Below are 16,181 nucleotides of genomic sequence, written 5' to 3' on the forward strand. Positions count from 1 at the left end.
CCTGCTCAGCAGGGAGTCTGCTTCTCCGTCTACCTCTGCCCCTCCACCTGTACTCCCCACTCCATACGACTCCCACGCCCAGCTCTCTCTCACTCACGTGCATTCTCTCTCTCAAATAAATCCCTTTTTAAAAATAAATTAATTAATTTTAAAAATGTCTTTCCATTCTCAGCACAAAAGCACCTAATGTAACAACTGAAGGGAAGCAAGAAACAGGATTCTGTGACAGGACTAACGTACCTTTCCTTGACAGCCTGAAGAGACACAAGAGGAGATGGAGAACGAAATGATAGCGGAATGCTGAAGGGGAGAAAAGTTTCATTCTTATCTGTCTCAGATGTCCTGGGAACATGGGAAACACTGTCTGATAAATGGAATGGGGGGGACAAAGAAACAAAATTTAATCATTTAATCATTTTAATCTTTAAAAAAATTTCTGAAATGAATAAACCAAAGGAAATGAAGAGTTCCATACCAAAATCACAACTGACCCAGATACAAATGAGCAGAACACAAGTTTACAAGATGCATGGGATGGTCCACATATAAAACACTTAGGCAGGTACCTTCATTTTCCTACTAACCCTGAATCCCCATAAGTCAAAAAGGAAGGTTTACAGTCTCTATTATCTCTTCTCAACAGTTCAGTCACAGGAATATTCGAACATCGAAAAGTGAAGGCAATGGCCCCCAAAACTGTAGTAATTTTTCATTCCTGATGGAAAATAATTTGGTTAGTCAAAATAAAACTGTTCTACTCCATTGGTTACTGACCTTCTTTCTTAACTTTTCCAGGACTCTGATGCATGATCAAAATTAGGGACTGTATCAATGTTAGCCCAAACAGGAGGGGGGAAAACACAACTAAACATAAACCCATTCTTCCAGTGGCAAGTAGATCTACATGGAAAGTCTATCAACATAATAACAATTATTAACCCCAAGTAGAAAACTTGATGCACAAGTTAATCCTGGCAAATAGAAGTCACAGAAAATAACTGCTTCCTGTCGGCAACCAACAAAACACGTCGTCATTACCTTCACTTCCATGTGAGCCCCAACACTGATCTGGTGGGTCCTCTTCTTGATGTGAGGCAAATTCTTTGAGTCTTTCATCTTCTGAGAGGGTTTGACTATGAAGCGAACAAGAATCTTCATCTGACTGACTGCCTCTTCTACTGCTAATGATACGATAAATACCAGAGTCCAAGATGCTGAAACTTTCCTAAAAATAAGAACCCCCCCAAAAATCAAAGTGAAACTTTACTTTTAACACAAAAATGGTTTTTTTAAGAGAACAACCAACCAAAAAAAAAAAAAAAAAAAGAGAACAACCAACACACGTAGGTAGCAAGTCAGTAAGAATGATAGGTTGTTTTTTTTAAGATTTTATTTATTTGATACAGACAGAGATCACAAGTAGGCAGAGAGGCAGGCAGAGAGGGAGGGGGAAGCAGGCTCCCCGCTGAGCAGAGAGCCCGGTGCAGGGCTCAAACCCAGGACCCTGAGATCATGACCTGAGCTAAAGGCAGATGTCCAACGACTGAGCCACCCAAGCACCCCAACAATGCTGGTTTAAAAGAACCAGCTGGCGAGCAAGGTTTAGGTCCCTGGCCACTGGCTCACACTCATACACTGCCATGTTTCCCTAGCTTGCCTCCATGAATCCCAGCAGTGAGAACGGGGCTGCATCGACATAACCCTGAACTGCACTATGACTCCAGCTACTATAAAGCATCTGAAATCACAGGCTAGGAGCAACTGAACTTGTACTGGAGGCTATAGGAGGTACGTCTGGAAACAGAATATAATAAATGATGATGAAACAAAATGTGGCTCCAACACACACCTAAATGGGCGCTTCATGAGGGCTGCCCAATAACTGAAAGAAAGCCTCATCTTGGCACCCCTCCCCCCACCCCAAATCTACTATATGGAAAGGAAGATAAGCTCTGGGATCTGAAGAGATATGTACGTACAACCTAAGGAAGAGAAACCTTACTGTGCAGATAGACCTTCTAAAAAGTAGAAATACCTACATGTGACGAAACGGAGCTTCTTCTACTGCTGCAAGCTGAATCCAAAGGCTCGAATTTTAAGATCAATTCTTCCAGTTGAGAAATAAGATCACTGTAGGTTGTGACATCCAGCTGAGACTTCAAATGCTCCAATTTATCTATGGTCAAAGATTTTCTTCCCTAGTGAAAGGGTAAGCAGAAACTAAATAGAACAGCTTACTACTTATAACTAAATCTAAATTCAATGGCCAAATACTGAAAAATGTCTAACAGAGACCATAAAACCTCAAAGGTGCTTTAAAAAGGTTTAATAAGCTCAAGAAAGACTTAATGGGAATTATTAAGTCTTATTAAGTCTTATTAATTCTTAGGAATTAATAAGAGTTAATAAGACTTAAGAGTTACCATACACACAATCAACCCCCTTAAAACAAGGCCTGAAATTCAACGAAGTTTCTGAGAAAATGCAATTTTTTTTTCTTCAGTATACCCTTTTTCTTACCCACCACCCACCCCTACCTTTGTCTGGCAAGATTCCATTAGGGATTTATTGCTGCTTCATCTGTAGGTCCTACAGACAGGGCTAATAAAGACAGGCAACTTTGCAGCCCACTCCTGCAAACTAGTGTGCTTCCAACAACCCAGATGAACAGGTAAGCACTCTGACTCACTCTGCCAGCAATAATAGAATTTTGGAAAAGACAGCAAGTGCGAGCAGCCAGGTTCCACAGGCCTCTCCTCAGCAGGCGTTCCACACAGCGTTCCACAGACAACAGAGAAAGATGTGAGACTTTCCCGTTGAGGTGCAGACAGAAGAGCTCATTCTTGCAGACAGCTACATCCTGAATATCTACAAAACCCACAGGGGTGAACACACAGAAGGTTAACCACATACTCCTTCTCCATGTTGGTAAGGATGGGAATTATTCTAATAAATTTATTTTTTATATTGAGTTTGGCTTGCCTGAATTTCATTGCTATTATACTTGCAATTCAATGAAGAAATATTTTAGACACTTCTAGAAAGATCAAAAACAAAAACACATCTCTCTTCTCTAAAATTCTATGTGAAAGATGCTACTTTCTAAACAAAACAAATGAGCAAAGGAAAAAGAAAGAAACCAAGAAACAGACTCTTAACTACAGAGAACAAACTGATGGTCACCAGAGGGGAGGGTGGTGGTGGGGGGATGGGAGAAATGGGTGGTGGGGATTGAGGAGGGCAATTGTCATGGTGAGCACAGGATAATGCACAGAACTGTTGAACCACTATACTGTACAGCTAAAATTAACATTAAACTGTTTGTTAACTCTGCCAGAATTAAAAATAGTAATGGTATGGTTTCGCTTACTTGTGGAGCATAAGGAATAACATGGAGGGCATGGGAGAAGAAGAAGAGAAGTGAGTTGGGGGAAATCAGAGGAGAGACAAACCATGAGAGACTGTGGACTCTGAGAAACAAACTGAGGGTTTTGGAGGGGCAGGGGGTGGGGGGTTGGGTGAGCCTGGTGGAGGGTATTAAGGAGGGCACGTATTGCATGGAGCACTGGGTGTGGTGCATAAACAATGAATGCCGGAACACTGAAAAGAAATAAAATAAAATAAATGGGAAAAAATAGTAATGGTAAAATAAAATAAGTAAAATAAAATGCTACTTTCTGTGAAAAGAAATTGGGGCTTTAAGAGAGCACTCGACATCAGAGACCAGATGACAACATTTCTGAGTTACAACCTGATGGAAACAAACAGATTTTAACACAGTATGTAAATCAGCAGTTCATAAGAAAACACCTATCTTGGCAGAACATCATGAAAGGAGTTAAAAAACTAGTTTTTGATCTCACTTATAGGTGCAACCTGAAAAAGCCAAACAAGTAGTAGCAGAGAAGAATGGTGAAAACCAGGGACTGGAGGGGTGGGGGATATTGGTCAAGGGGTACAAACCTGCAATTAGCTGACAAGTTCTAGAGATATAACGCACAGCATTGTGATTACACTTCACAATACTGTACCATATATTGCAAAATTGCTAAGCGACTAGATCTTAAAAGTTCTCATCACAAAAGACAGTAATCATATTGCAATATAAAGCTGATCCTTGAACAACATGGGTTTGAACTGCATGGGTCCATGGATATATGAATTTTTTTCAATTAATACAGTATAGTAAATGTATTTGCTCTTTCTTATGATTTTCTTAATAATGTTCTCTTCTCTAGCTTTCTTTCTTGTAAGAATATAGCAAATAATACATATAATATACAAAGAATGTTACTCAACTGTTGCTGTTACCAGCAAGGCTTTGGGTCAACAGCAGGTTATTAGTAGTTAGGTGCTGAGGGAGTCAAAAGTTACAAGCAGGTTTTCAACTGCGCAGGACCTGGGTCTGTGCCCCTTAAGTCCCACATTGTTCAAGGGTTAACTATATAACTGTATCAAATCAAAACTTTGTATACACCTTAAACTCACACAGTGTGTATGTCAATTTTTAAAAAACAATCTCGTTTTTGAGGGCAACCTTAGCAACTTAAACCACAAGAATCGGTATTAATCAGATCAGGAAGTAAGGGTTCCTCTTTCTTATATTTCTGCAACAGAAAATGACCCAGAAAGACATACTGAGTAGCAATGCTAATGATGCAAGATTTCTTCCATTTTTGGTTTAAACTTAAAAAAAAAAAATGTTATTCCCACAAGAAATTCTTTTTTTTTTTTTTAAACATTTTATTTACTTATTTGACAGAGAGAGCACAAGAAGGGGGAGCCATAAGCAGGGGGAGCCACAAGCAGAGGGAGAAGGAAACCCGATGCGGAGCTCGATCCTAGAACCCTGGGATCAGGACCTGAGCAGAAGGCAGATGCTTAACTGACTGAGCCAACTAGGTGCCCCCCTCCACAAGGATTCTGAACCCCAAACTATTAAGACACAAAATGGAAGCGAAAGCAAGACTTCTAATGCAGATAAAGATTCGGGGTAATTAGAAGGAAAAAATTAACCCACTCAATCTTTAGCGGTGGTTACTAATATTTAAGAGTAAGTGAAAATTATATTTAAAATTATCCATGAAGGGGTGCCTGGGGGAGGCTGAGACACTTAGCAGCTGAATCTTCAGCCCAGGTCTTGATCTCAGCAGGGTTCTGAGTTCAAGTCCCATGTTGGGCTCTGTCCATGGAGCCTACTTAAAAAAATAAATAAATAAAAAAGAAAATTATCCATGAAAAACTGAATAACTGAACATACATTCCCAAGTATATGCTTGGGAAATACATTACAATGGAAAACATCTATGACATTGATCTTTAATTTTGAAGATTTTTATTTATTTGAGAGAGAGCAAGCAAGAGAGAGAGAGAGCACGAGCAGGGTGAGCGCTAGAGGGAGAAGCAGACTCCCCACTGTGTAGGGAGCCTGACATGGGGCTTCATCTTGGGACTCTGGGATCATGAACTGAGCCCAAGGCAGATGCTTAACTGACTGAGCCATCCAGGCACCCCTGACATTAATCTTTTTTTTTATTATTTTTTTTAAAAGATTTTTATTTATTTATTTGACAGACAGAGATCACAAGTGGGCAGAGAGGCAGGCAGAGAGAGGAAGGGAAGCAGGCTCCCTGCTGAGCACAGAGCCCAATGCAGGGCTCGATCCCAGGACCTTGGGATCATGATCTGAGCCGAAGGCAGAGGCTTTAACCCACTGAGCCACCCCCTGACATTAATCTTTAGGAGAAACACCACCTCAGTCTATTTTTCTACTTTTCACACTCCAAGAGAATTCTCTTAAGATCGCTGAATCTTGGGGCGCCTGGGAGGCTCAGTGGGTTGAGCCGCTGCCTTCGGCTCAGGTCATGATCTCAGGGTCCTGGGATCGAGTCCCGCATCAGGCTCTCTGCTCAGCAGGGAGCCTGCTTCCTCCTCTCTCTCTGCCTGCCTCTCTGCCTACTTGTGATCTCTCTCTGTCAGATAAATAAATAAAAAATCTTAAAAAAAAAAAAAAAAGATCGCTAAATCGTTCACAAGCAAGATATTAAAATTTACCTAAGGAAAGGTACACCTGGGTGTTTCAGTCTGGCTTCCTGCTCAGTGGAGAGCCTTCTCCCCTTGCCCCTCACCCCACTCATAGTCTTTCTCTCAAATAAGTAAATAAAATATTTAAAAATAAAATAAAACAAATTACATAAGGAAGAAAAATGTAATTACCCTTGACTTCACTCCAGAGAAGAACTTGAACATTCTGAGGAAGGAAAACATAAATTCCTCTTTCTGTCCAAGTCAGCACACAGTGCTCACTACAAAAGAAAAGGAAGAAGTTAAGAGAATTCTAGTTTGCTTGGATACAGAAATTTATGATCTAATTCCCTGAATTCAGATCCTCACATCAGATATTAAAGGAAGATTGCAGAAAGAAGACACAACAGGGGTGCCTGGGTGGCTCAGTCATTAGGTGTCTGCCTTTGGCTCAGGTCCTGATCCCAGGGTCCTGAGATCAAGTCCCACATCGGGCTCGCTGCTCTGCGGGAAGCCTGCTTCTCCCTCTCCCACTGCCCCTCCTTGTGTTCCCTCTCTGGCTGTCAATCTCTCTGTCAAATAAATAATTAAAACACTTTAAAAAAAAAAAAAAAGAAAGAAAATAAGAAAAGAAAACACAACAGTGATGCAGTTAGTCAAGTCATAACACCTAACAAGAGTCCTTTAAAAAACAGCATAATATGGCACCAAACTGGGAAAAATTTAGATACACACACTTAAAACCTTCTAAAACAAGAAAAGGTTGGTATTTCACTTAATGTTTGTTAAAGCATCTAAATTTCCCATCACTGGTATGAAAAGGGCACATTTAAAACAGACAACACACCACCACAAATCACTGCTCTAGTGAGTCACATACGGGGATGGTAATATTTTGATGCCCTTAGTTGTGTGCAGGCAATAAAAGGTTAAAAACTCATCAACCATCTGCCAGGAGCTTTACCAAAGTATCTATATTATCGTAGCTTGCAGACACTCACCAAGACAGATGTGCTTTTCCCTATTTTATAAAAACAAAAAACCTGAAATTTGGAGAGATGAAATAATACGCCCAAGGACAGTCTGGCTACAAGAGCTGGACTTTTTTCTCTACACCTCACAGAATCCTACTTCTTCCCTCATTTATCCTCAGTGACCCATCCACCAACTATTACCCAGAATCTGGACTACTTCACATAACTGCATTTTCATAAAGTCATAAATTTCCTAAGTGCCAAACCAAATGACCCTTCCTTATTTTCTTTCTTCTTGATGCTCAAGTAGGGGCCAGCCCTGCTGATTATTCCTTCCTTCCTCAATCTCACCTCCCTGGACTCTGGGACACTGTACTTTCCTGGGCCAGTTTTTCCAGTCCTCTTGTACTCTCCATCTCTGCTCACCTCTTCGCATACCCCTTTGCTTGTCTTTACTTGTATAGTCTTTCTCAAGGCTGCTACTGTTTCTCAGATACCAATGGGTCCTCTCTGCTTCTTCCCCCTCAGTCAGGGCATCCCAGCTTATAATGCTCACTCCAGCCGCCTCCCAAGGATCACAGAAATGCTACTCCCCTCTGGGATCCTCCAAGAGCCCACGGCAACCGCTCCTCCTCCTGTGCTCACCCTATTTCCTATCACTCGTGTCCATATGGCACTTAGTCATGTACTGTACTGCTGCAACCCTCACTTTGTGTCGAAATACCACATCTCCAACAAACTATAATCTTAAGATCAGGAACACGGAGGTGCCTGGGTGGCTCACTTAGTTAAGCCACTTGATTTTGGCTCAGATTATGATCTCAGGTCATGAAATCGAGCCCTGTGTAACACACCATGCTCAGCAGGGAGGTGGGGGAGTGTCCTGCTTGAGATTCTCTCCCCCTCTGCCCCTCCTCCCAACTTGTGCTTGTACATTAACACTAATAAATAAATAAATTAGAAGAAAAACAAGCAGGGACCTTTTTAAAATTTATACTCCCAAGAGTACTAAAAATGGTACTATGTGGCTATGAAACACCAGGAGTGATATTTAATAGGAACTGGATCCTCACACAAATATTAATCATTTTGTCAATATAAGACCAGGTCACTGTCCCTATGAGAAAGTAATATTTGACACAAAGACAGAAGAAATGGTCAGAATGCTAATCTAAAGGAAGAAAAACCAGAAGGTTACCTTCAGGAGCCAAAGAAGAAAAAAAATAAGAAGCCAAAGGATCGCTGAGTAGAAAAACAAAGTGATTTTGACACTAAGCTTTCATACTCAGCTTCATTAGGAAATCTTAGGAGGGGAGCTTAGGTAAGAGCTGATACTTTGCAATTTACACGTCACTTATCCCCTTGTCCTTTCACTGATAATAAACAGACTAGGACACAGCCTAAGAGCACTGCAAGGCCAAGGAAGGGAAAGTAACACTGTTTACCACAAAGAAAACAAAGTATATAAATTTGCTTCCTTTGGGATTTGTGGGTGTAATAGTAAAGGTCACCACTGGACATAAGTGTATAGGTAGGGAAAAAAAAGAAACAGAAACAAAGAGCCTTTCTACTCATGTTAAAAAAAAAACACTGGGGCGCCTGGGTGGCTCAGTGAGTTAAGCCGCTGCCTTCGGCTCGGGTCATCATCTCAGGGTCCTGGGATCGAGTTCCACATCGGGCTCTGTGCTCAGCAGGGGGCCTGCTTCCCCCTCTCTCTCTCTGCCTGCCTCTCCGTCTACTTGTGATCTCTCTCTGTCAAATAAATAAATAAAATCTAAAAAAATTTAAAAACAAACAAACAAAAAAAAAAACAAAAAAAAACACTGACTTCTTTAACTGAGCTGTTATTTGAGAGCCTTCTGTGTGCTTAAGATCAAGCCCAGAGCAAAGGAGTTGACAATCTGGTGCTGGGATTGATATTCATGGTACAGTGAAAGCAGTGGTGACAGAGGAATCAACAAGGTGTGACCATAGTGCCTGGGAATAAGTGTCTAATCTCATCCTGCTGGAGGAGTCAGCAGAGGCTTCAAACCAGCATTAATTATTACTTAAACTGAGCAGTAGGCAGAGCCATATCATCAAGGGCTTTGTATGCTATGGCAGAGACTGTAATAGGAGCTTTAAATAGCTTAACTCAAGTAACAACTCTACCAGGAGGACCGAGCGACTGTGGCCTTGCCGTTAGAAAACATACTCTTGGGTAAAGGGCTTCCTCACCAATCACACCACAGTCCGCCCACGTCTGTCATGTGCCAGAGGCTAGGCCAAGCACTGAGAATAATATAATGAACAAAACAGACACACAGCACTTACTAAGAGTAAAACAAGCATAAATGTTGTATGAATATGTAATTATAAGTCATAATAGGTGCCATAAAGGAAGAGGAATTTTTTTGGTCTTTTTACAAGATTTTATTTATCTGACAGAGAGAGAGCACAAGTAGGCAGAGTGGCAGGCAGAGGGACAGGGAGAAGTAAGATCCGTGCTGAGCAGCGAGCCCTATGTTCAGCTCAATCCCAGGACCCTGGGATCATGACCCGAGCAGAAGGCAAGACACCCAACCAACTGAGCCACCCAGGAGCCCCAGGAAGAGTTTTTAATATGCTTTATCCAATCATGAGCAAACAGTCATCTTTTCTCAGTAATTTTCAGGGTGAATTAGGAGTATGTTAAACTGTTTACAATTTAATTTTAAATATACCAATGTAGGCAATGTGAATATACGTACAACAGGGGCAATTAGTTAATATTTCAAGAGGATTTTTTTAAATCACATTCTAAGAGCAGTTAGTTAGCCTTTGATGAAAGAACTCAATCAGACTATTCTACAACAACCTCTAAATAACATTCTCTGAATCTGCATTAGAGATCTTATGCATTAACCTAAGGGATATTAGAAATAATATCCATCGATGAAATGAGTTCAAGACACACAGACTGGGTGGAAATCGTAACAGTGGCAGAACAAGGTGTAAGACTCAGGAAACCCAGCCTTTAGTGGCACTCTGTGCTGCCACTTAGTGGACTTTCGCACCTAATCCAACTGGAAGGCTGGCTGAGCCCCAGTGTTAGAATATGGCTGAATGTGGGGCACACAGGTGGCTCAATCAGTTAAGCATCTGCCTTCAGCTCGGGTCAGGATCTCAGGGTCCTGGGATTGAGGCCCACATCCGGCTCTCTGCTCAGCAGGGGTTCCTGCTTCTCCCTGGCACTCTCCCCCTGTGCTCTACCCCCCCCAAAAAGAGAAATAAACTCTTAAAAAAAAAAAGTTAGAATATGGCTGAACAAGCCTCAAGCAGATCTTTCATGCAAGGTACTAACTTGTCAGAGCACCTAAAGGACACAGAGCTGAAAGTTTACCAAGCTTAGAAGAAAAAATTCTATAATTAGGTTTGTGCCTACCTGCTAAGAAACATATCTATGTGTGGCTGACTTCAGTCTGAGACTTGCTTTCATTGTAACCTCCCAGCAGAAAGGAGAGATTATGAAAGAAAGAGTATTGATAGTTCATAGCTCTAATTATCAGAAGTTCCCTGGTAATTACAGACTGTCCAACTGGTTGAGATCAATTCACAACCCAAAAAAAAGCAACATATAGCCATGATCTTTTTATTCCTCTTAGAACACTTCATGTAAGACAGGCATTTCCTAAATTCTCAAAAACAGCTAAATCCAAAAACCTTTTAAAAAGCTAACTGCCGGGTCCCTGGGTGGCTCAATGGATTAAGCCTCTGCCTTTGACACAGGTCATGATCCCGGGGTCCTGGGATTGAGCCCCTCGTCAGGTTCCCTGCTCAGTAGGAAGCCTGCTTCCCTCTCTCTCTTTGCCTGCCTCTCTGTCTACTTGTGATCTCTGTATGTCAAGTAAATAAATAAAACTCTTTAAAAAAAAAAAAAGAAAAGAAGGAAGGAAAGCTAACTGCCAGGGTGCCTGGATGGCTCAGTCAGTTAACTGTCTGCCTTTGGCTCAGGTCACAATCCTGGGGTCCTGGGATGGAGCCATGCGTCAGCTCCCTACTCAGTGGGGAGTCTGCTTCTCCCTCTGTCTCTCCCCCTGGTTGGTACTCTCTCTCTCCCTCACTTTCTCTTAAACTCTCAAATAAATAAAATCTTAAAAAAAAAAAAAAAAAAAAAAAGCTAACCACCTTAAACATACAGCAAAGAGAAAAAGTGTTCATTATTATTATTTTATTTTTGAAAGCTCAAAAAGAGAAACTTACCTAACGTGCAAGAGTCTGGGGAAAGACAAAGATTGGGAGGACCCAACTGTATGATCATACTGAGGATCTGATCTAGGAAGTAAACAGTCTGTTAATGATTGAATCGCAACATAAAAGTATCTTGTTCCCTACATAAGAAAAGTTTTGCTGCATCTAATTCATCTACCTTTATTCAATCTACTTCAATTATACCAAAGATAACTGATTAAGGACTTTTTGGTTTCTCTAAATCTTTAATAAAAATTCTACTTCAGGGGCACCTGGGTGACTCAGTGGTTTAAAGCCTCTGCCTTCGGCTCAGGTCATGATCCCAGGATCCTGGGATCGTACCCCGTATCGGGCTCTCTGCTCAGCGGGGAGCCTGCTTCCCTTCCTCTCTGCTTGCCTCTCTGCCTACTTGTGATCTCTATCCCCCCCCAAAAAAAAAATTCTACTTCACTCTTAGAAGGCATAATAAAATTTTTTAACTAGATTTTATTCTAGATTAATCTAAAACATCAGAGATTTCAACCCAACTCCTGCACGTAAGTTCCTCAAATAGTCCCTACCAGCCACACAAATCATTACCTTAGGGTAATCACAGGGAGAGGTGGTGATGAGAGGAGTTTCTTAAACTGATGTGTACTTATAACTTCCCCATCGAAGTTCACTTCCCACATCCTGGAGCCAGGGCGAGCACAATATATTAGGGGTTGCTGGCCCGCAGAACATCTTCCAGGGAAGAAACAAGCTCCATATTCTCCATCTCTGTCCTTGCTTCCAATTCTCCAAAATTTTTCTCTGATTCCCAAAAAGGAAAAGAAAGCAAGTTTACTCATAAAAAAACCCTTAAAAACAATGGCACTACAAAGAAGCATGGCCATAATGTCCTCTATATTCATAGTAGCAGTATACTGGAAAGAGCAGCACCTTGAAAAGGTCAAAACAGGGCTCTAGCTTTGACCTGTCATTAACTATTTCTACAACAGGAAGCAAAGTCACATTGGTAATCAGTTTATTATCCACAGAATAAGGGCTCACAATTCTATCTGAAGTCCTCTTTCAAATCTACAAAATGAGTGCCAGCCAACCATTTCATACATCCTTAAATCTTACTGAGAAGTTATTTTTAAAAAATCCATCCCTGGGCGCCTGGGTGGCTCAGTGGGTTAAGCCGCTGCCTTCGGCTCAGGTCATGATCTCAGGGTCCTGGGATCGAGTCCCGCATCGGGCTCTCTGCTCAGCAGGGAGCCTGCTTCCTCCTCTCTCTCTCTCTGCCTACCTCTTTGCCTACTTGTGCTCTCTGTCAAATAAATAAATAAAATCTTTAAAAAAAAAATCCATCCCTAATCACCTTGTAAAAGGTGGACTCCCCATGGGAGTTGCTAAGCTACGTCTCCCACCCTGTTTTGCAGCCGTCCCCACTACCGACACCCAGGAAACTCCTCATTCTTTCTTCAAAAGGCCAAGTCCTTCTGAAACATGGCAACCTTGAACATTCGATTTCTTGACGAGTACATGAACTAAATAGAAGAGCTCAGTATACTGCCTGAGAACACGGAAGGTGACAACCTGAAGAGGTCTCTTCCTAAAATCTGCTTTACTTCTTCTCCAGGACTTCATTATACCATTCTTCCCCTGAGAGACTTCCTTGATGCCCATAAGCTGACTTACATGCTTCCCTGGGTGCTTACCACATTACATATGGCAATTGTGTATATCAGAACAACAGATTATGACCTTCTTTAGGACAAAAGCCATTTCTTACTCTTCTTTAGTTGAATTTCAAGGCACAGCATCTGGCCTACAGAAAGCACTGATCACGCATTGCAATGTTCCATATACTCAAACTCTTCTATTAGAGAATGATCTAATATGCTCTGTAGTGTGAACTTACAAGGTGATTTTAGATATAATTCAATAAATATCCCTGTACTTATTTGTTTCGTGAATCAAACATAACCTCATAGTGTACCTGCGTACTATGAAAAACTGTAAGAACGGTACATACCATGAGATCATGATGTAAAAAGTGCCTCAAAACGCATACAGAGCAATCTAAGAAGCTAGGGATTTATTACTTATGTTATTTGGGAAATAAAATCTATTTCTTGCTTATGTTACAACCTTGTGGCTTAATACAGTACTAAGGGTCCAGAAGAAGGCCATGAATGTTTGCTGAGTGAACAAATAAAGGCAACTCATTCTTACTCATATGCTCATTAACCTTGCTTTCTACGTTTTCAAACAATATGTAACAGGCACAAGGCTAAGTAATTCATATACATTACCTTAGTTAATCCTTAGAACTATCTCTATGTTCTGGATGGGGAAACCAATATTTAGCAAGGCTTAAAAAGTGGTAGAACCAGAATTTGAAATCATACTGTCAGACTCCATTAGTCAATGTTCTCTCCCCTGTACCCTATAGTTCTTTGTTTCTATTTTTTTTATTCCTTCCTGGGATCCACCTTGCTCATCAACAATACTACCAGAAAATAGCGAGTGGCTGGCAGGAGAAGAAAATTTGTATCTATCACTTCAATTAGTTATTAAGAGCCCCATTTGAAAAAAAATGTTGGGGTGCCTGGATGTCTCAGTCGGTTAAGCATCCGACTCTTGATCTCAGCTAAGGTCTTGATCTTAGGGTCAAGAGTTCAAGCCCTGCCTTGGGCTCCATGCAGGGTGTAGAGCCTATTTAAAAGAAAAAGGGGTGGGGGCGCCTGGGTGGCTCAGTGGGTTAAAGCCTCTGCCTTTGGCTCAGGTCATGATCCCAGGGTCCTGGGATCGAGCCCCGCATCAGGCTCTCTGTTCAGCAGGGAGCCTGCTTCCTCCTCTCTCTCTGCCTGACTCTCTGCCTACCTGTGATCTCTCTCTGTCAAATAAATAAATAAAATCTTAAAAAAAAAAAGTGCTGTTTGTTGGGAGGGAATATAGGTTGAAACAAAAAATTTTAAATATAAGTGTATTTTTAAAATTATTGTACTATCCATATCCTCCCAAACTGAATTCCAATGAACAGGAAGTGGGCATTTCTTTAACATGTTATTCTAACAGCAGAATCTATGCTATTCTCATAACCAACTCTAGCCACGCCCCTGTGAATGGGAAAATGATGATGAGCTACTCTACTGCACAGAAGGAAAAATAAGCCTCTACTTATTTAGCTCTTTATTTTAAAAGGCTTATCATATATCTTTCTATATTGGGTCCCTTGGTAAACTTGAAAATCTAGAGAATAGTTAGGAACTTGATGAAGCTAATAAATACTTTACCAAAATCTCAAGTGTGGAGTTAATGGCCAAAGGTCCAATGTCAAGGTTGTTTTGGGGGAACTGTGAGGTAAGAGCAGAGGCAGAGAATCGAGTCAGAAAGGTTCTAGTCTTGCCTGCCTCTTCCTAGCACAGTGATATCAGGCATGCTCCATCACTTGGGATGCCTAGGCTTTCTGATCTGTAAGAATGAAAGGGTGCCAACTAGATGATCTCCCAATTCTCCAAGTCTAACTTCATCACTGAGCTATAGTCTAAGACAAGTCAGAACCAAGTACATCCTCCTTCCCACAAACTCATGTAAACTGACCATGTGCATCTCAAGGCCTTGCCTCTGTGCTGTCCAGCTAGGTTCTCTGATCTCAGACACCTGCTACCTGTTGTAACTGGCCTCCTTTCCATGTGCCTTTCCCAGCCCAGAAAATAAATACAAAGTATACCTTCTGCCCAACCTTCCCTCTACCATCCCTGACTCTGCAGACCTTCCTTCAAACCTTTTGTAATAATCTCCTGGTTTCTAGAATAGCTGCCTTCTAATTGAGATATATGAACTCCTAGAAATACATAAAGACTTTCCAAGCCTGAATAGTTCTAAGGAAATCAATTTTCAAACCCTGACATTCTATATGCACAACTTCTTAAAATGACCTGAGAACCCACTTAATTATGTGACATTTAAGGCTGCTGCTCTCACTATGGTGCTAATTTACTAACCTGATCTTCCCCAACTGCCCTACTTAAGCCAGGCTGGCAGGTTTTAAAATATGCCTAACTCTTTCCACTCTTCCCCAAGAGGCTGCTCCTCCCTGCTAGAACACCCCTTCCTTCTCCTCTTACTCCAAATTCAGCCTACCAAAAATCATCATCAAAATTAGTGAAGCTGCCTGGTGGGTTCACAGGGCTTCAATATAAAATTCTCTTTCATATAGGCTCAAAATTTTCCTTAATAAATATTCAAAAGGGTGGCTGGTCCTGGAGAATATGGTACTGGGAAAATAGAATCAGGAGTTAAAATTTCCCTGCAGGGAGAATGGCTGAGGAACTTCAGCACAGGCGTACGCAATATTTATTCCAAGCTGTTTCCTGTTTGGCTCTGGTGTTTCACAGCTACCTCTAACACACTCCTTCGCCATTCACTGAACCTTTGCCTCCACCCTGGAGATTTTGGTAAAATATGTCAGCATCACAAAGTTCTTAATTATTCTTCACCCAATCAGTATAATGCTATTATATATATAATATCTAACTCTAAACAACAACAAATTCAATCAAGGAAGACTACCTGAGCCCCCATACTGAAACAGGCCTTTGCTGGGCCTCCCCTCATGGCACTGTGACCACCCTTCACGGAGTTAACTGAACATCTGTCTCAATTACCCACTGGACTGTCTCTGTCTCCTGTCTCTCCTGTTCTCTAACATCAGCTTGCACACAGCTGGTTCCTCCTCAACATCTGTATTACTGAACAAAGGGGTTTGGGCTAGATGACATCTGAGTCTCTGAGAGCTCCAGAACTCCGCATCACCTATGACTCATGGTTGGCCAATATACCTCTCAGTGTCACACAAGAACGACCGAGTAAGTGAAGATATAAGGAGTCTTCCGTCCAAATAATCCAACTGCACAATACAGGAGTCAACCGTTGTTATTGTCTGGACAGGAAACATCACAAACGCAGCAGCTGCCTAGAAGAGACATGACAAGGAAAGAA

At 41.4% G+C, this 16,181-nt stretch overlaps 1 protein-coding gene across 2 annotated transcripts in view; it reads right to left on the reverse strand.

Annotated features, from left to right (window-relative positions):
- Nucleotides 1-16,181, reverse strand: part of HPS5 (HPS5 biogenesis of lysosomal organelles complex 2 subunit 2) — a 48,038-nt gene that overhangs the window by 17,994 nt on the left and 13,863 nt on the right. For both annotated transcript variants that reach the window (XM_044258922.1, XM_044258923.1), the window contains exons 6-13: nt 16,022-16,155; nt 11,787-11,999; nt 11,220-11,291; nt 6,217-6,305; nt 2,690-2,868; nt 2,040-2,198; nt 1,039-1,225; nt 241-364 (exon numbers count right to left, since the gene is read on the reverse strand). In XM_044258922.1, coding sequence (XP_044114857.1) covers nt 241-364; nt 1,039-1,225; nt 2,040-2,198; nt 2,690-2,868; nt 6,217-6,305; nt 11,220-11,291; nt 11,787-11,999; nt 16,022-16,155 — 1,157 coding nt within the window. The remainder of the gene's footprint in view (nt 1-240; nt 365-1,038; nt 1,226-2,039; nt 2,199-2,689; nt 2,869-6,216; nt 6,306-11,219; nt 11,292-11,786; nt 12,000-16,021; nt 16,156-16,181) is intronic.

The sequence above is a fragment of the Neovison vison genome, chromosome 7 (assembly GCF_020171115.1).
Source record: "Neovison vison isolate M4711 chromosome 7, ASM_NN_V1, whole genome shotgun sequence".
Taxonomy (NCBI): Eukaryota; Metazoa; Chordata; class Mammalia; order Carnivora; family Mustelidae; genus Neogale; species Neogale vison.